The 20313-nt window shown below is 41.6% G+C and overlaps 1 protein-coding gene and 1 long non-coding RNA gene across 4 annotated transcripts in view; one reads left to right on the forward strand and one right to left on the reverse strand.

Annotated features, from left to right (window-relative positions):
* The window catches only part of LOC138182765 (uncharacterized), a 32362-nt gene extending 12808 nt beyond the window's left edge, over positions 1-19554 (forward strand). Inside the window, exons 1-3 of one of the 2 annotated variants that reach the window (XR_011173907.1) lie at positions 7878-8167; positions 19015-19380; positions 19486-19554. This is a non-coding gene — a long non-coding RNA (uncharacterized LOC138182765). Of the gene's footprint in view, positions 1-7877; positions 8168-19014; positions 19381-19485 lie in introns of those variants that run through there. The other variant, XR_011173908.1, reaches the window with a different exon arrangement.
* Msp300 (Muscle-specific protein 300 kDa) overlaps positions 1-20313 on the reverse strand; it is a 62700-nt gene that overhangs the window by 22441 nt on the left and 19946 nt on the right. The window contains exons 7-22 of one of the 2 annotated variants that reach the window (XM_069118936.1): positions 19836-20014; positions 18979-19366; positions 18745-18891; positions 17759-18299; positions 15637-17320; positions 15347-15468; positions 14029-15075; positions 8230-13767; positions 7305-7593; positions 6654-7173; positions 6118-6566; positions 5818-6013; positions 5449-5523; positions 4576-4728; positions 1871-4118; positions 150-1461 (exon numbers count right to left, since the gene is read on the reverse strand). In XM_069118936.1, the coding sequence (XP_068975037.1) occupies positions 150-1461; positions 1871-4118; positions 4576-4728; positions 5449-5523; positions 5818-6013; positions 6118-6566; positions 6654-7173; positions 7305-7593; positions 8230-13767; positions 14029-15075; positions 15347-15468; positions 15637-17320; positions 17759-18299; positions 18745-18891; positions 18979-19366; positions 19836-20014 (14888 nt within the window). The remainder of the gene's footprint in view (positions 1-149; positions 1462-1870; positions 4119-4575; positions 4729-5448; positions 5524-5817; positions 6014-6117; positions 6567-6653; positions 7174-7304; positions 7594-8229; positions 13768-14028; positions 15076-15346; positions 15469-15636; positions 17321-17758; positions 18300-18744; positions 18892-18978; positions 19367-19835; positions 20015-20313) is intronic. The other variant, XM_069118937.1, reaches the window with a different exon arrangement.

Below are 20313 nucleotides of genomic sequence, written 5' to 3' on the forward strand. Positions count from 1 at the left end.
ATTTATCATCAACGTCAACGATGTCGATAAAGGTAAAAAGGAAAAAAAGAAAAATGCAAGAAATATATTGAAAGAAAGAATTAATAATTGAAAGGGCGTCATAAAAATATAAAAAATTCTAAAAGTCCGAAACAGATGACGAAACTTACACATAGCTATCGTACTCTTCCTGCAGCATCGCGACTTCCTCCTCGATGATCTCCTTGTCCTCCTCGTCGGCGATCTGACACGCCGCGTTCCCTTGTTCCAAAGCATGTTGCAACTTCTTCTGGCCCTCTGGCAGCTCGCTTTGCAGTACTTTTAACTGCGTGATCTTATTCGCCAACGATTCCTTATCCCCAGTAGGTTCTGAACATTTTCCAAGTCTCTCCTTAGCCGCTCTTATCCACTGAATAAATTCGTTTCCACTATCGATAAACGCCTGATGTTGTTCCACGGTTTCTTTTTGTTTCGCGTACAACTCCTGCGCTTGTTTGCTCAAAGTTTCGTATTTTATTGAAATTTCCGTGGCTGGTGTGGCCTGTCGAAGATCCTCAGCCTTCGTGGTAACCGATTGAATCATCGGCTCGAACGCCACTATATCCTGAACTATACTGTTCGTCTGTCTAAGATTCGCCTTCCTTTCTCCAATAGCCAAGGAACTCAAACCAGCCAGACCTTTTCTAGCTTTCGACACCTTTTGTTCACAGACTTGTTGCAATTTAGCCTCTCTGTCGTTGATCCATTGTTGCAATTGCAAATACGACGAACTATAATCCGCCCATTGAAGCAGACTCGTCTCTAAATGCACTTTGGTCGTCGAAATCTTCTTCACTAGTCTCTCCCACGCATTTTGAATCTCCTTTAATTGAATGTTTATCTCTTCGCGACCATCTGATCGAGTATTTCTCATTACTTTCTCTCCACAGTTTACTGTCAGATGCACCAAGTTTTGTCCTTCCTCGCGTTTTCTTAATAATTCTTGAATGTTGTCTAATCTGTTCTGTAATTCTTCTCGACTGCTAGTGGACGCTGCTTCGGTCCCTTTGCGAATGATTTGCTTCGCGTTTTCGATCCAGGCACAAGTCTTGGCCAAATTAGCTACGTATTCTTCGTGCTGAGCCAAGTTAGTTTCGACTTTGTTCAGAACGTCTTTGGCGAGATTCACTTGAACCTGATAGCGCGAGTTTAAGTGACGAAGTTGGTTGTTTATGTAGGTGTCCAGGTTAGACGAAAGAAGACTGGATGCAGTCTTGTTGAATTTATCGATTTGTTCTTGTCTCTTTAATAGGTTTTCCAGTATTTCTTTTACTTCTTGTACTTGTTTCTTTTTCCCTGCTACGTTTGACAAGAGAGAATTCTTCTGCGCCTTTATGAGGATGTCGAACTGCTGTAACCAATCGCTTATTCGCTCGTATTCGTCCTTGTAGTCTCTCCATTGACTCACGGTTTGTTCCAATTGATCCTTTTGTTGCTTGATTTCTGTGCAATTGAAAAGAATAAATCGTCCTTAATGTAACATGGAAATTTTCAGTGTCATGCTACGGTCTTAGAATTCTTAATATTTCGATCTCGCTTTAGTTTCTAAAAAAGGTCATTGAAATATAATTGGAACAAGAATTAAATATGAAAAATGTTTTCGAACGTAAAAATTTGATTGAATAACAATGGAAAATACGATTCGATGGAAAATGATTGAATAAATATAATAGTTCTAACGATTCGTCAGCATTGCAACTAGCTTCATCAAAAATCACTTGGTACACCAAAGTTTCGATTCTAAAATTAAACTCTGTGGTACCAAACTCTGAAAATTCTCGAATCTTTCAAAATCTTCAAAATTTCTATCAAAATAATTTCAGAATCTTCAAAAATCTCTTAATAGACTTACCTCTGAAAAGCTCTTCGAAACTCTGAGTTAGAGCTTTCACCTCGTTCATTATAATCTCCTGACCCTGAGGACTCGTACTCGCGCAGACGACCTTGCCAGTATGCTGAAGATGTTCCACCAAGAGTTCACCCTGAGCCTTCTTATTCAACAAACTCTCCAATGGAGCCACAGCATTTTCAATAGCCAATTTATCGCTTAATGGCCTCTGTTTCATCGATGGAATCTTTTCACGAGCTCGACTCAACCAATTGATAATATCGTCGTGCGCTTCCTTGTACAATCTGTGATCCTTATATTGTTCTTCTCGCTCGGTTAACAACGATTTAATCTTCTCGAACAACGTGTCGAATCTGTTCAAGATGCTCTGTGCTTGGGATGCAGCTAGACCTTGAGGACCACTGGCGATCATTTCAGCCACCTTGATCTTCAGACTATCCACTTCGATATTCTCGCATCGAACTTTCTCTTCCAAGGCCTTGATACGTTCCAACTGACACCTCTTTTCAGACATTGTCGTTTGGAATGGCAAGAATTCGTTCAAAGCAGACTGCATATAATCAACAGTTTTATTCATCGATTGTATCTGTTCTAGAAGACCAGCCCACTTATTGATAGAATCATCTAAGTTGGTCTTGGTCTCCAACATCTTCGAGGCTAGTGCGCTCCATTGTTCTTGTAATTTTCCAACAGCATCGTTGATAGCCTTGTGTCCAGTGGGTGCTGTGTTCGCTAAGACAGCTTGAGCTAGTTCTACGATCCCCTGAACCTTGGCGAATCCATCTTCCTTGTACAACAATAGATCTTGAATTACCTCCATCTTGTTCTCTAAATCTTTCTGAGAGGATGCACCCAGGTCAGAGCAGTAAGCTAGCTTCTTCCTAATGTCATCCAACCATCTGGTGCACTCTGCCACTTGATTGTCGAATTCTTGATGAGTGGTCACGTATTGGTGCCAACGACTGTTCAGATCTTTCACTTTGTTCGATATCTGTTGGTACTTGATGCTTAACTCTGACATATGTGTGGTACGAGACGTGATATTCTTGTGAAGCTGTTGAGCTTTCTCGGAGACAGCATCTATTTCCAGTTCTTTCGCGCGAACCTGTCCTTGGAGTGTGCGCAGAAGCTCCAATTGGTCCTTCTTCTCTTGCAAGGTAGCCTTCAAGTCTACCGCGTGAAGTTTGGTATCGGTTTCTCTCATCCAGGCGAGACATCGTTCTTTCGATGTTTCGAACTCGTTCCACTGTTGAAGCTTGTTTTCTAGACTCTCTATAGTAGACTTGACAGCAGTGACCAAACTTTCCCATTCTTGCTGCGAGGAGTCTATCTGCGAACGAATGTTAATCTGACCAGATTCCAAGGTTCCTGGAATCACCTTTTCCCCTAGGATTCTTATCTGTTGAACTCTCGGTTTGTCCTCTGGTAAACTCTGCAATAAATTCTTCAGTCGATCCAGGTTCGTGTGAAGGGACACTCGCTCTAATTCCGTGTCACCCCAAAGAATAACTGCATTGTGCGTCGCGTCTAACCACTCGTGAGTGTCGAGCACAGCCTTGCTGTACTGTTGGTGATCGCTGACTATGCCTTCGTACTTTTCAACGAACGCAGCAGCTCGTTTCAACACTGTAGCGTGTCTTTCGTTCAGTTTCTTCAGCGTCTGATGTATTCTGTCAGTAGAGTCTGGTAAATTATCAGCTTTATCGCGAAGATCGAGTAAATCTTGTTGATGAGACTGAATATCGTGCAAGAACGAACGATAGATTTGCAACTGAGCTCGTTTCTCGTCCAGTGTGGTTTTTAATTCGATTTCTGGCTTTAGTTGAGTCTCGACAGTCTTCAGCCAGTTGTCGAACGACTCGTTGGACTCGTCGAATCCGGACCAACGTGAGATCTTTGATTGTAACTCTCGTTCGGTCGACGCGATGCTGTCGTACAGTTCTTCGAAAGCTTGTTGAAGATCTAGCAATTGTTGACGAACAATCTCTCTACCGTCCATGCCTGTGGTGTAGTATAGACGTTCTCCAGCTTCCACGGTGTTGTTTATTAAAAGGGTTGCCGAAGATTGACGAGTTAGAAGATCCTTCAGCGTTGCTACGTTCGACGTTAGCTCTTGAAGAGTACCACTGAGATCGTCTTTGATGGATTGATAAGTAGTTCTGGTGTTTGCTAGCCATTCTGAACACTGTTTGTAGCGCTCCAGATAGGCTGCGTGGTCTGCCACTGCTTGTTCGCATTTCTTTACCAATTCCTGTGATTTTTTAAAGAATTGCCAGCTTTAAATTTGAACGATGTAATATACAATTATCGTGAAAGCGTTAGAATATTCTTAGAAGAGTGAGAAATGTTTGGGAATAGAGCGAATGATAAATATATTTGACTAAATTAGATGACATTTTTTCTCGATAAATCAGAATTTCTAATTAAATAATTCGTTGCTCCAAGAATTTCTATGAAATTACGACGGATAGACGAATTAGAATTTCAAAATTGTTCATAGATTATTCGCAGAATTTTAATCACACAGATTATACAACTACTTGTCGAAATTATAGACTTTATAAAATAATTCTACGTCTCTTGCATGAACTTGTAAAAGACTTAAAAGTTTATTGATCGATAATTGAATTATTGTTTGTATAACTTACGTTTAAAGATAAATGTTACATTATAATTACGAGTCTTAACACGTAATTTTTGATATTCACCTTAGCAGTCGCTTGAATAGATTGGAAACGCGAGGTGATCTGCTGAACGTTGGCTGAGAACCTTGTTTCCCCACTAATTTGCATCAATTCGGAAGATTCGTCGCTCATCTTGTCAAACTCGGCTTCGTTCTGCCGGAGATTCACGATCAACATCTATGGAACAGAAATCTCATTGGAATCGCACGATATTTCATATAGGAAGCTTTTATCTTTAAATTTCGTGTACTTTATCGAACAAACTAATTAAAACGTGTGTACTGATCAGGTAGCTTCCTGTCTTTCTGAAACTACCTTGAACTCACAGAGGTAACACGCATGTTTGTTTGTATGTTTGGGTATGTTCATGTACAGATGGTTAATGTGAATTCAATCAACTAGTCATGGATTTTTTCGCGTGCCATGACAACGCAATGTAGGGGCTTGGAAACACGATTCTTCGATCAAACGTACTCAAAACAACACGTTTGCATGCATCGAAGTAAAACAGGAGATAAGAAGATCATAGAAAATTTATGTGTGTTAAAGTATCTACTCGTAAGACGTTTAAGAAAAGCAAGTGTAAGTATCATAGTGTGAAAAGTGAGTGTACAGTGTATCGAGTTCTTGAAACTTACCCCGATGCTCTCATAAAATCATTTTCAATATACATACATACATATATATATATGTAATATTTTCGATTTACATCACACTAAACTAAATCGTTGAGAAAAGAAGAGAAGAAAAAGAAAGAGAGAAAAAAAGCAAAAAGAACGATTAGAATATAGAGAGAAAGAAGAAGAAGAAAAAGAGAAGGAGACAGTAACGAGAGACCAATTGACAAAAAAGCGTTCACAACCCTGATCGAACAAATTTTTTCCATGTTTCTCTTACTTGGTCCAGGTGGTCTCCTAGGGCCACCAGTTCCGTCACTTCCGTGTCCCACGATAAGGCGGTTTTTTGCAGTGCCTAAGAAAGTTTTCCAAAATACAATGCCTGATCCTGTATACCACTTCATCTCTCTCGTATCTTTTCCTCTTCTTGATTAAAAATCAAAAAATCTCCGTACCGTTCGCGCGTTATTCGAAAAAAGAAACAGATCGCGTTCGTAGCGTGACTTTGCGCAATGAAAGTTAATTTTTCAACGAAACGTTCAACTAATCTTTTAATTAGAATAATCTGCTCTTACAGATATAACCCTGTATGGTGTACATACGTTGCAAGATACAACTGTGGTCTCTATTTTAGATTATAAAGTATTACCTGGTATTTCTCCAGTTGTTCTTGTTTCTCTTCAAGAGAGTTCTTTAGGGAGTAATTCTTCAAGGACGACTCCGCATCCGCCAACCAAGCTAATAAACGTTCCAAAGAATTTTCGTACTCGCTCCATTGCTGGATCCTCTCCTCGATGCATCGAATAATGTCGTTTACTGTAATGGCGAATTTCTTATGCTCGAATCTGTAACATAAATATTCATTTTACCAAGAAATTTTAACTCGTTTAATCTCATTTGAATCTCAACTCGAATACAATTAACGATAAACTAATAAAATAAATCTTGCCTCAACGAAGCCAGGTCTCTTTCCATAGATTCTAACGATCTAGGTGATAAGTTGGATGCACTCTGAGCCACGTGTTCGCTAAGAATATCCAATTTTAATTCTCCTTCCCTCTGGCCATCTTGAAGCTCCATGATCTTGGCCAGCTGAGCTTGAAGGGCAGCTTTATTGCCCGTGTAGTCGCTGTAATTGGTCAATTGTTCCCATTGTTGTTTCTGATAGTCTTGATAGGATTTCTGAAGATCGTAAAACTGTTGGAACGTGTCTAGGAGTGTCTCTAGGTTGACTATATTCTTTTGTGACATTTCAACCAAGTCCTCGTATCTTCCAGAAACCGAAGCAGCTTTCTGTTGAGCGTCCGATGGCGCTTGGACCGCATACGTCAGTGCATTTGCCTTTTCAGAGACACCCTCGATGATGCGTTTGTATGCCAGAATTTCCTGGTGCATTGCCTATAAGAGATAACAACATTTTATTATCGGTAACAAGGCTTACCTTTTTTCACTTCTAAAACAAAACGAGAAAACAACTAAAAGCACCTTGCTCTTCAACAACTTGGATTTAATTTCCTGAAGAGAAGACCACGTGATCGTCGAGTCCTGTTTCACAGATCTCTCCATAGTGTCTAGCCAAGCCAGAATCTGTTGCAAAGTTTCCTGATAATTGGTCCATTGCAACGACTGAGCATCCTGTTTCTTCTGTTGCTCATCTATGCCTTCTACAAATTTATCCCATCGTTCTCGAGCCTGCCTTAGTTCGTGACGAATAAGTTCCCTTCCTTGGGCAGATGTGTCAGCAAGGATCCTCTCCCCAAACGATATCAAGCTTCCCAATCGATGTTCACCTTGCTCTTTCTCAGCTAACAATATCTGTAAACGAGAGACTCTCTCTTCGAGATTTCCGCCTGCCTCGTCCTTCTTCAGACTGGCTAAGCTTTGTTCCAATTGAGTCAGCCACGCATCCACAACCTTCAGTTTCTCTTCATAAGCCCGATGATCGTCTAGAATACTCTGACACCTTGTCACTACTTCTTTGCTAAGCCCGTGCAATAGTTGGTATCTGAAATTTCCATTTGAACAATTTCATTGAAAATCTCGATTTCATCTTTTCGTAAAAATAAATAAATATATACGCAAAGATCTAGATTTAGCGACAATGAAAGATTTCGATTCTTGTCTAAAGAGCTTTACCTATTGCTAATTTGAGAGATCATGGGTTTGATACGTTCAACGCCGCTCGCATGTAGTAGACTATGCGACTTGTCAACGAACTCGTCTATATTCGATTCTTCCTTCAATATCGCGTCACGCTTCTCTTTCAAAGCTTTCAAACGAGCCTCTTTGTCCTGCAAAGTAGGTTGTAATTGTTGGTCTCTGAAGGCAGCTTCCATCGTGCTGAACCATTTTGTATGCGTTTCCAATTTGTCTTCGAAGTCTTGCCATTTCTGAAGAGCTGTCTTTTGCTTCTCTTCCACAGATTCTACACGGCAAAAAGAAGGAAATGTTTAAATTAAAAGAATTGTTCAAATTATGTAAATCGTAAGACTAGATATTCTAAATATGTAGCGGCACAGGAGTCAAAGAACGACGCGAGTCGAGAGCGACTCATGCTGTTGTTTTGCCTCAGGACATTGACTCAGCCTTGACGCAGAAATGTAACGATAAACAAAGTCCGGGCAAAACATTGTCGCCGCTACAGGCAACCGTCGAATGAAGACGAATTCAAATTTTCCGACTTCTCCCCGAACAGTATAAATAAACGGACGTGATCGCGAACGACACACAGTATCGTAGAGTATCGTACAGTATCTACAGAGTATCTCCGAGTACCTCACTAGTATTTATCGAGTTACACGACGAGCATTAACGGGTATTTATTCCGCGATTTTATTCTGCGATTTATATTTTATACTAACGACTCACGTATACGGCTGTATATTAATTTATTATTCTAAATATATTCGACAGTTTCAACAACGAGCAATCTCGTCCTTTAAACCTCACCGACCAACCCATCCTCTTCAGATAAACCTCTACAAATTGGTAACCCCGACGTAAGTTGAACACGACTAAACAACCTCTACAGATATAAGAATTTTATTTAAATTGCAAATACCTATTTCGCTTAAATATTGACGAAGGTTGCTTTCCAAAACGGTGATCTCTTTATTAATGGCGTCCCATCCTTTCGGCGCGGTTCTTTTAACAACTGTATCACTAAGTTCCTTCAACTTTCCAAGCTGTTCCGTTCCCTGCATCTGATCGTCCTTCAACGTCGCCAGGGTAGCTAATCTTCTACAAATATCTGTCCTTTCTCCAGTGACATCGTTGCATTCTGCGAGCTTGTCTCTTTCGCCATTCAACCAGTCGGAGAAGTTCTTCACTTGCAGGTTAAACCTATGATGTTTCTCCACGCAATCTTCCAAATTTTCCAGCAAATCTTTCGATTTCGCCACGATGTTATGGAACAATTGTTTAATAGAAGGTAGAAAGACGTTGAGAGAAGTGTCTTTGGTCTGATCCACCAACTGCTGAGCTTTATCGCAAACAGACTCTACCAGGGACTGATGAGACATAATCTCTTGGTGCATAATCTTATGATTCTGTAACTGTGCTCGTTTTTCTTCCAAGGTACACTTTAATTCAGTATGTTGATGCATGGCACGTTCCACGTCTCGAAGCCAGGCGGTCAATTGCTCGTGGGACAAGGAGAACTCGGCGAATTGCATCAGGCACTGGTCCAATTTCTGCGTAGTGCTTTGCAAGTCTTCGGTGAATCCATCCCACAGAGTTCTCAAGTTTCTCAATTGTTGTCTGATAATCTCTCTACCATCGGGAGACGTATGAATATATAATTTCTCTCCGAGATCTACGACAGACTCGAATCTAGCGTTCTCCTTCGTTCTAGTATCACCAAGGTCACGAATCAGCTTCTGTCTACTTTGCAACACGGATAAATCGCCCACGATTTCGCTGTGCTTCTTCAATTCCGATTGAATGTCCGTGATCCATTGCAATAATTGATTGTATTTCACATTGAAGGTATTGTGCTCCTTTACGAACTGTTCGTACCGCATCACGGTTTCTTTTATTTGGTTCTTGATAGCCTGATACTTGGTAGATTGTCTGGAAGCTCTAGTGGCCAGGTCTGCTTCAGCCTCGATACTTTGACTCTTCTCAATGGCAGCGTTAAATTCAGCTCCTTTCGCGATAATGCTCTCTTCCAAGGACTTTAGCTTCTGTAAATGAGCCCTCTTTGCCTCCTCTGTACTCTTCAAACTTTGATCCTTCAATTGCGTCTCCATCTGCTTGATCCAGGCCTCCAAGTCTTCCACGATCTTCTCAAATTCGGACCACTGGTCGAACATATGCCTCAACTTGTCTCTAGAGGCTATGGATCTCTTGAGGAAATCTTCCCATATCTTTTTCTGTTGCTCAAAGTTAGACAACAAAGCTGGATGACCTGGCAGAGAAGTTTGTTCAAGAACGATATTCAATTGTTCGTTACAGTCGGTCAGAGTTCGATCCCCTTCCGCTTTCAGTTGAAGAAGATTCTCGATAGCAGTGATTTTAGTCTCTGCCGTGTCTCGTTCCACCGAAAAGTCCTCGATTATAGGTGTTCCCTCGTTGATCACCGTATTGATCCAATCCCGAGTCTTCTCGAACGTCTGAAGATACGCTTCATGGTTAGAAACGTATTTCTCCGCTATGTTAATTCGTCCTTCGACTTCATTAGACAGTTTTTCATGGGCTTCGATCACGTTGCTCAACATTTCACTAGCATCGTCATCCGGAGCTGAGCTTAGTCTATCTTGGAGCTGTTGAAGAATATTCTTGTGCACGCTAACATCTTGTGCTACAGCTCTATATAGATGAAGAGTCAGCTTCTTCTCTTGTAAGGTTGGTAGTAATTCCTGTTTCTCTCCTAATTTATTCTGTGCGTCTACCAGCCATTGTTTCACTTGAGAGAATTTATCCTCGAACGAAGACCTGTGCATCATGTCGCTCTCTATTCTTTTATAAATCACGTTAGCACGGTCCGCCATTGCGTCCACGCGGTTACGGAAGTTTCTCAACTCGGTCCTGATCATTTCTCTCTGGTCCGGTGTGACCCTAGCGAACAAAGTTTCACCAGCTTCCGCAGTTTTGTTTAATATGGCTTGTCCAACTTCACGTCCTTCGGCAAAAGCTTTCAGTTCTTTCAAGCGCGACTGATAGAAAGTTATAGGCTTTGGCCCGGTGATTTCGTCGAAGGCTTTCAAAGTTTTTTCAGCATTTTCGATCCAAGCTTCGAGTTTCTTCTTATTAGCAACATACTGATCCCTGTTCTCTTTTAACTCTTTAAGCCTGTCCAAATGTTGCGCCAGGAACTTCAACACGTAATCGTAACGTGTATTGAGATGGCTGATGTATTGATTCACTCGAGATTCGGAACTAACTCTAGTGATGTCTTCAGCTAGAGCAGTCAGATCTTTCAGTTCGCTTTGATACTCCATCACTGCCTTCTGTACTTGACTCATCTCAGCAATTTTCTGTTCGATATCGTCTAAATTAAGTAACGCAGAAGCTTCGGCTCTGATTCTGTTCTCGTTCTCCTTCAACCAGGACAAAACATTCTCTGACGTAAGTTCGTAACGTTGCCATAGAGCGATGTTTCTTTCTAGATCATTCTTGATCTTATTGTAACTACTCTTCAGGGATTCCAAGTCACTCTCCACCTTGTCACGTTCCGTTTTTAAGCCGGTCATCGTTTCGGCGCTTTCAACAGATGCTAGAAGCTTCAAGGAGTTGTCAGTGTCTTCTTTTCTAGCGGTGCAGTCGGCAATTCCAGCTTCCACGTCCATCAGAGACGCCATTTTCACTTCTAGATTATAACGATCGCTACTTTGTTCAGGTTCGCACCAAGCTACTTTTTCTTTAAGCGTCGCTACCATACGTTGAAGAGCGCTGAATTTTTCGTGGTATAATTTAGTTAAGAAGGCTACCAACGTTGCTATCACTTTATTAGCATGGCTGGCCACGCCATCTCTTCGAAGCTGAAGAGCCTGCAATTCCTTTGGCAAACTGGACTTGGAGATGCTGGGATACTCCGTAGACATCTTCGTCAGTGTTTCTTCAACTTTAGACAGAGCGTAATCACATTCTTCCAATTCTGTTTTTAATTCCTGACATTTATTGATACGACCAAGAATCTTGGTGTTTTCGCCGGTCAAATCGTCGCATTTGATAATGTCTTCGCGAATTTTCGATATTGCGTCGCCACATCTCTTCAGCTCCTGTCTAATCGCTCTTTCTCTTTCGTTTAACGTACACGTCAAAGATTCCAGTTTATCCGCCGAACTTTTAACCACCTTGAACTGATCGTCCAACAATTTATGGAGAGAACTCAAAGTAGGAATATCGGTGTCGTTGTTCGATTTCACTAATTGTTCGATTTTGGTGACGATGTTCTGATACAATTGTTGATAACCAGGCAGCTCCTCTCTGTATCTAATTAACCTGGCTTGACAATTTTCTGCGTCCATTAAACGCTCAAACGCAGTGGTCAAAGCGTCGTTGGTATTATTGAGCCACTTGATAAGTTCAGATTTCGATTCTTCTATTTGTTTCCAGATGATTACCTGAGTCTCGTAGGTTTGTAGCTTTTCACTGATATCGTTAAAAGTATCCTGGTATCGCTGTCGGACATCGGTTAAGTCATTTTCGATTAGATCAGAATTGAATCTAGGCATTAAAGAAGCTTCCTTCGTCAACTGTTGCGCCTTAGAATCCATTTTGTCTAAGAAATGTCTGCCTTTCTTCAGCATTTCCAAAGCTTTCTTGTGCTTCTCCAACGTGATATTCGCTTGAGTAACGTCATAAGAAACTCCTTTCACTGATTGATACAAGCTGGTCGCTTCTTTGATAGATTTTTCCACTTTCTCTTTAGCTTCTTCGTAATCTTTCCAGTCGGTGTTCATGTCAGCGTATTTCTTCCTTTGCTCTCGAAGAAGCTCGTTAACCTTCTCCCAATTAGCATCCACAGAAGATAAAACAACTTGAATATTGGTCGTCGATCTCTGGTCCTCTTTCATCAAGGAACTTCCTTCGAAATGAAGAACCTCTTTCTCCTGTTCTCTCTTCTGATGCTCTTCGATTAATCGATCAATCGTCTCCACGGCAGGAGCCAACTGTTTGCAGGAGTCAACGTTGTAAACCGTCTCTTGAAGAGCAGTTTGAGTGTTCAATATCTTCTCCGTGATAGTTTGTTGAAGCGTTCTGAAATTGTTCCACCTGGCGCCAAGATTCTCTAGCCTGTCACGTTTCGCCGATATCTCGTTCTGTAGAGCTAAGGCTTTGTTCTCTAAATCATTTAACAAACCCGATGCGGACAGAGGTTTGCCCTGTTTGTCCCTGATCTGAATTCCAATGGCAGTGTCAGGTAAAACATGTTGTTTCCAGGTGTCTATCTTCTCGTATATAGTCTGCAATTCCGAGGAGAATCTCTCCAAATCAGCGATAGTAGGTTTTCTAGCCTCAGCTTCGTATTTACAATGACTTAACTGAGCATTGGCGTCATTCAACCAACTCAACATTTCTATCCACTTCTCCAATCCCTTCTTCTTCTGTTGCAAGTCGTCGCCTAATGCTTTATACTTCTTCTCTAGATCTACGTAAGTGTCAACCAAAGCAGCTTTAGCTTTTATGGATCCTTTAGGACATATCACCTTTACTTCTTCGCAGATAGCTTCCAAACTGGGCTGTTTCTCGGAGTGTTCCTGAATGTACGCGTGCACAGCCTGAAGATTGGTATCAACGGTGTCAACAGTTGCATCGCTGATCTCAGCGACGTTCGATCTGAGTCGTGACATCCAGTTCTCCAGATCGGTGATCTTCATCTGGAATTCCTGGCGAGCTAACAGAGAATCAGAGACGCGATTGATCTGCAATCTGACCGTGTCAGCCAGCTTACTGACTCTGGATTTGATGTCTGATACACGAGCTTTCAAGTTGGTCGCTCCTTCCAAAGATAAGCCGTGACTGATATGATCAGACACTTGGGTCAACGATATCAATTGAGCTTGATGATCGGATATAGTCTTGTTGAAGTCCTTCAATCGAGTCAGCTCTTTTTCTAAGACCGATACCTCCGGTGTTTCGGTGTTTGGTTCTATGAGAACGGTTCTCTCGGATTTTTCTAACCATTCGTTAAATTCTTTGATCTCGGATTCAAAGCTGTTCCACGAAGTGACCAGCTTGTCTAATTTCGTGGTTGTTTGGACTGCTATATCGTGTACTGCGTTCCAACGAGTGTGAACAGCGTCCACTTCGTCGGAGGCTGATGTTTTCCCTGATATTCGCTGGCTGACCAAGGATAAATCTTGAATTTGAGGGAAGTGCTGTTGACATCGTGTTTCGAATGCTCTGGCGGTTTCTAACATTTGAGCAGCTTGCGGCAGAGTCGTAGGTTTGCTGCCTATGGTGGCTGCTTTTGACTCAGCTTCTTCGATCCAAGGTTTCAATTCTTTGATTCCTTTCTCGTACTCTTTCCAAGTTTCCAGGTTCTGCACAGCGGTTTGACGTTGCGCTACGATACTCTTTTGAAGAGTTTCGATGCTCTTCTCCAGGCTTATGATGTCAGCGCGCAGCTGCTTTCCTGGACCGCCAGTTTCACCTGAAAATGCAAATAAATTATTTGTAAATTATTTATGACTATCTACCTTATACATAGATTAGTTTTAGAAAGAAAAACAGAGATAGAATGTTTATACAGAGTGGTTCAATTTTTTGCTACCAAATTTTTCGACATACTCTGCGAGTATAAATGAGAAAGTTGTTTGGAACTTTAATAAAACATGACAAAAATACGAAATGTTATCATGAAGAAATTCGAAAGAAAAGATATACCAAAAAATAACGAAAGTTTCGTTCGTACCTTTCACCAGTTTCTCTGATTCCTCTTCGAGGAATTTCAACGTCCTGCTTCTCTCCTGAATATCTTTCTGCAACATCTCAGTTCTATAAACCATTTCTTCGGGAGTGGTCGCCAAGTTTTCCGCATCTGCAATCGATTGAGGCGCACTTTGTTGCGTCCATAATTGCAACTCGTTCAATTTCGCCTGGAACTTGTTCCACCTGGTACTATGCTCCTGCAGATAGACAACCTTCTCCTGCACGGTCTTCAGAGTAGTCTCCACTCGTTTCTCAGTTTGAGCGATCTCTTTCTTCAGTACTTCCCTTCTTTCAGGTGGTGCAATCTCTGTCAAATGACTGTACGTCTCTTGCAGCTTCTTCATCATCTCTTCGGTAGATTTTCTCAATGTGGAGCTAAAGTCCTGCTTACTCTGAAGGTCGGATGATACCTGGGACGCTTCGTAATAGGTAGTCGACTCGATTTTTCTCAATTCTTCCTCAGCTTGCTCGATTAATCTCATGATCTCCTCTTTCTGTTGCAGGTAGGTATTCCACAACTTCTGCGAGCTCTTCAGAGACTTCAAGGTCTCCACGCTCTGACCATAAGTATCATTCCAGCTTGATTCTAATTGCTGAACCTCCAAGGACACAAATGGAGGCGCGTGTTGGTCTTTCAAAAGGTCTTTACCACGTTGAAGCATGCTCACGATATTTGATCTCTGTTGTTCCAACTGGTTCAGACGGCTTTCCTGATGAGTAACCGCGGTCTGCAAGGTCTCCGGGATTTCAGACACTACGTCCACCTTCGATTGATCTTTGACCTTGTGCAAAAGAGTGCACACCTCGCGCACTTCTTTTCTGTACGTGTAGCTTTTTGAATAGATATCGGTTTTCGTCATGGTGATTTCTATGGTTGGTATGAGGTTCTTATAACGAGTAATCAACTGCTCCAAACGGTTCTGCTCTGAAAGGGCTTCGTGATCAGAACGATTGGATGTCAGGCTATCCAAGGTTTGGACCAGCCATTTCATCTCTTCCCGCTTGCTGTCTGCTTCTCTACATATTTTCTGTTGAATAATTTGAAGACATTTATTGTAATATGATACATTTATCTTGGATATTGTAACGTGAGGTTTTTACATTGAATTTTCATGGTGGAGTGTACGTGATCATACTTACTGTTAAAACTTGAACCTACGTCCAGTGTAAGCAATACAAGAAGGGAATGAAGAAGAAATGTTTAAATATAACGTGTGTGGTGAAGAGAAAAATGCTTCGCGTTAACAATGCCTTGTAATGCACACATCTAAATTTCTATTATTATTTAAGAGTAAGAATAGCGATGATCCTTACCTGGAATACCGTTTTTTCTGTTTCGAACTCCTCCAGCGTATTCACCTCGTGCAGAATAGTCGCCAGGTTACTGTCTACATGGTCCATCCATCGTACCATCTCGTCAAATCTGAATCAACAATTCGTACATGAATAAAAATTTACAAAGATAGCAGAAATTTGTAAAAAATAGAAATCTAAACAAAAAAGATTCGTAAAAAGATAATTCGAAGAATGGAAATTCTTCAAATTTACTAGAGGTCAACGATAGATGATCCACAGCCTTCACGATACTTACTTTTTCTTATAGGCAGCCCACTGCTCAGGCACTTGTTTCAATTGTTCCCTCAAACGTTCCACTCTCTGAGCGGAATCCTCCCACAGGCGTTCAGCATGTTGTGCAGCCTCAGACAAGCTAGTATCGTTAGGTATCAGCTGGCTATAAGCATTGCTGATCTTCTTCAAAGTCTGCAGGCACTTCTCTACTTCCAGAACTGTACCACGGTTCACGAAAAACTCTTTATTCCTCTGCAATATATTCTCAACATTGTCATTCTTCATCAAAGCCTGCTGTTCCGAATTCACCTCCACCTCGATCTCCTTCAGGTACTGCAGGAACGTGGTTTCATCCAGGCGAAACTCGAGTCTCATTAAATGAAGAGGAGCGAACGTCAACACCTCCTTCCAGCGTTTCTGAAGCGATTCGACAGCTTCCAAAATAGGAGCTTGCTTCTCGACAGGCAGAATATTCTTCAAGTCCTGTCCAGCGTTCACAAAGTCTTGGATCCACTTCTCATTTACATTGCTAAAGAAGTTCTTGTGATACTCTATAGATCGTCTATTATCGGTATGTTTGTCATTCATCATGGTTTCAGCGACCGACAGCCACTCACAGACCTGCCGTTCGCATTCTTTGAACCTGGCCCAGCATCTAACAGCTTCCTGAAGCCGTTGTTCCAATGCCTGAGCCGCTTGAGACACTCGATTGAACCGTTCGTTCAATTCCCTCAAGGTTCTGCCACCTTCCGCAGTAGCTACATCCGCGTGACTGTCCACAGACTTCACTATACTGGAGAATACTTTGTTCTTAGACTCCAGCATGGATTTATAGTAGAGAGTTCTCGAGAAGAAGGCTTTATGCCGCTCTAACTGAGCCAAAATATGCTCTCTACCACCTGATAAGTCCACATTGGTCAACATTCTCTCTGCTTCGTCCAACCAGGTAGCTATTTCCTTCTGGCCAGCTTCTAGAGACTCCTGCTGAACCAGAAGTTGATGGTACAGGTGCAATTGCATCGGTATTAAGGCTCGTACTTTGACCAACGCCTCCTTCTCTTTCTTCAGGGTGTTCATCATTTTGTCTACTTCGTCTCGAGATAAATCTTGAATAAGTGACTGGAATTTTTTGCTGATACTCTTGAAAAGATCTTCGATTCCTTCTACTTCATTATGGAAGACTTGCAGCTTCTCACCGTAGGCCTTGATCTTCTCGGTTGAGGTCAGATCAGTAGCTGATAACGCCAATTCAACGTTTCTCAGCCACTTTTGTAAAGTTTCCACGCCCTGTCTGTAGTCTTTTCTATTTCGTATCACGTCTCCAGCGTGCATGTACTGTTTCGCTTCCTGGAACAGCGAGTCCCATCTAGAAGCGAGACTCGTGTAACGTTGCTTCAATTGCAGGGCGACTGGTTCGTCGGATGTGGCGATTAAGAACGTCACTGTGTCCGACAATTGTTGGTGTTTGTCTTTCCACACGCTTATATCTTGGAAGAATTCCATTTTGTCCTCTTCGGGAAGGTTCAAGGCAGGTTCAGCACGGTTCAACCAAGTCACGAACTCATCGGAGATTATGTTCCAGCGACGCCAATAAGCTACCACTTCCTCAAGCATGCTTTGCACGCAACGCAGATCCATGGACACGCTTTTCCACTTGTCGCTGGTCTCTCGCATGAAACGATCGATGCTCGCTCTTTCTTCAGTGTCTAGGGCATAGCAAAACAGATATTTGTAGAGTAAACGTTTGTCCACGATCGGAATTTATAACTCTCAATTGGTATCGTTGAATCGTAGATGATTAACGGTAATTTACGATAATTATTATTTAATCTTAGAGTGCTCCGTATTAATTTTGTATCGTGTGTTTTACCTAATAATGACTATCAATCGTGCTGACTTACGATCTAACGATTGTTATTAATATCTCTATTTAAACTCAAAAATATTTCTTTAATTTAAGGCAGAGCAAATGGTAGTCATTTTGGTATCCCAGAGAAAACTGCACTTTCGTGTCTCTACCCTTAATAACAGACGCTAAATATCGGATGAGTAAATAAAATTAATTGAAAAAATTGAGAATTTGTAAATTTTAATGGACAAATGTCGTGGCCTAAATCAACAAAATTACAGAGATCACCACTCACCTACGTCACCTTCGCGTTTGTAGTCCTCGACGACTTGTTGCATGTCCAGGTAGGCTTTCTGGAACTCCTGGAAAATTCTGTTTCGCGATACGAAGTTTCTATATTGCTCCAGCATCTGGTGCACACTCTCTTCGGTATCGTATTTCACGCTCCAACTCTTCAACTTCGTTTCAACTAGGAACAAGAAAGCAATAAGGCAGCACTTATGCTCCAGGAACTTTAGTCGGATTCTACGTTTAGCGGCGCGACTCGCCAGACTATCCAGTCGGGTCGCCATTTCGTTCAATTGTTGAGGATGTACTTTCAACGCGGCCTCGCTACTTCTCGCCGCTTGAAATCGTTCCGTCATGGACGGAAGATCGAGGAAAAACTTCTTGTGCTCCTCGAGCTTATTCGAGATTATGTTGGCGGTTTCTTCTGTCATTTCCTCGGGGATGTCGTTGTCGGATAGCAGAAGATCCTCAGCGCGACACAACCATCTTCCTACGACCCCTAATTCACCTGGCAAATAGGAGTCTAGGAGCCAGAGCCAGCGTAACATCTGCGAAATTCGAATAGAAAATATCTTTATATACAAGTTACGTTTATTAGTTAATTCTTTATGGACAAACATATTTTTTCACACTCTATACACACATCGAATCATTGATATTTAAGTTTTACTGTTTCGAATTTCTAAAAAGTTTGAAAATCTTCCGAGACTTTTATCCATTCATCGAACAATCATTTATTAAGTAAAACATTAAAAATTTATTTCAATATTAATAGAGTTTCTGAGCGAAACTTCACTCGGATCGTCAACGATGCAATTTGCCTACCGAGCGACAAATGTTCATAATTAGTTTGTTAAACTCAAACTTTGATGATCGAACGTGGTACACGGATGAACGTCAATCAGACTGAGAGCTGCCAGTCGAAATTTTCATTGTTTTAGCTGTTAAATCATCCCAATGGATTATTTATTATTTCATAAAATTTCAACTCACGAGCATCTCCAGGGTCTTCCACAGATCTTGCACGTGCTTCCACGAGTCCCGCGTGATGCTGATCATGCTAGGCGTCTCGACGAGACGCTGTAGCTTATTGTACACAACCCTCTGTTGCTCGACTTCTGCTTTCAACGCGGCGTACTCCTTCGAATATAAAATTCAAACAAAAAAACACCATTAAAACCGCTGTTTGTCGATTACTAAAATAATCGTACAGACACTAAAACATACATCATAACTCAACGGGGAGCTACCCATCTGTTCCAGGTATTTCAGCCTTTCGTACAGCCAACCAAGCAGATTATCATACTCCTGCTGTACAGCCGCGAACGAATCGGAAGCGGCTGATCCCGGTTCCGGATACTTGTGTAAAAACTGAGCCACGTATGTCATGATAGATTTTTCATCGGGTTGGGGAACGTCGACGTCCTCGGGATCGAGAAGTCTGGCGATACCCAGCTCGGATTCGGCCACGTCGAACGCCGTTGCTAGACGAGCTCTGTTCGTTGCTTCTCTCATGGCCGCGATGTTCACCAAGTTCGCCTTGATAGCGTCGATGATGGCCAGGAAGGCGTTGCCGTCACGCCAACTTTCGCCGAAGTCGCGTACTTGGATGTCCCTGTATTGAGAAAAGTAACGTTTACTTTTTGTAAATTAGGAAATTATCAGTGTTGCGATATCAGCACTGGTTTAATGGTATTTTCGACGCTTTAATTCTGGTTTTCTTCCTAATGGCAGAGCTTTCAACGACTAGAGCATGAAACTAGTATCAAAGAGATCAACTCGAAGGATATGTAAAAGGATATAATGCGAAGATAACAATTTTTCATTTACGTTTTACAAAAGAATCGTTCACGTGGCTAGAAATGCGCCATAAACAGGATAAAATTTTGACGAAAAATTATGAATTGATCAGTTTAAATACTCTGCTAGTTTCAGCGATACATTTTTTAATAGTGTGTTAAAAGCGGTGGATTTTGTTGCTTGTCCCGTGTTTTGCAAATGCACAAATTACATGGAATCCTATTATACACCAGGACATTAAACGACAAATAGCTAAATATAAAGATTATGTATAAAATACTGACTTTGGCAGAGCATTGGTGACCCACTGAAGCAGAGTCTTCCTCGCTCCCTGTTTCCATTTCTCGCTACTGATGCGTTTCCTCTCGCTGGTCGCGGATCCTTGGGTACTAAGACTCTCTAAACTGCTCTGACTACCCCACGTATGTCCAAGGTATTCCAAAGCTCTGGTATTTTCCTCGATCTAGAAAAACGCGCGATCAGTGGACCGCGAAATATGGAGTTCGAACAACAACCAACAAGGTCGGGGTATCGAGGGTGAGAACAGAAAAATTCACAAAGGGAAGGACTAGCGTGCGTACTAGGGTGATGCGTAAGATCATGTAGGTGCGTGCTAACTTAATATTCTCCTCTGTACACACAGATTTTTTCTACGGCTTTACTGTTCATATAAACATCGTATCAGGTTAGACGGCAATTTCTTTTCTTTGTTTTATTTTATTTTTTTTTTTTTTTTTGGTTCAGTTCTTTTTTTTTTTTTTA

The sequence above is a fragment of the Bombus flavifrons genome, chromosome 8 (genome assembly GCF_040668555.2).
Source record: "Bombus flavifrons isolate JBK064 chromosome 8, iyBomFlav1_principal, whole genome shotgun sequence".
NCBI classification, from domain to species: domain Eukaryota; kingdom Metazoa; phylum Arthropoda; class Insecta; order Hymenoptera; family Apidae; genus Bombus; species Bombus flavifrons.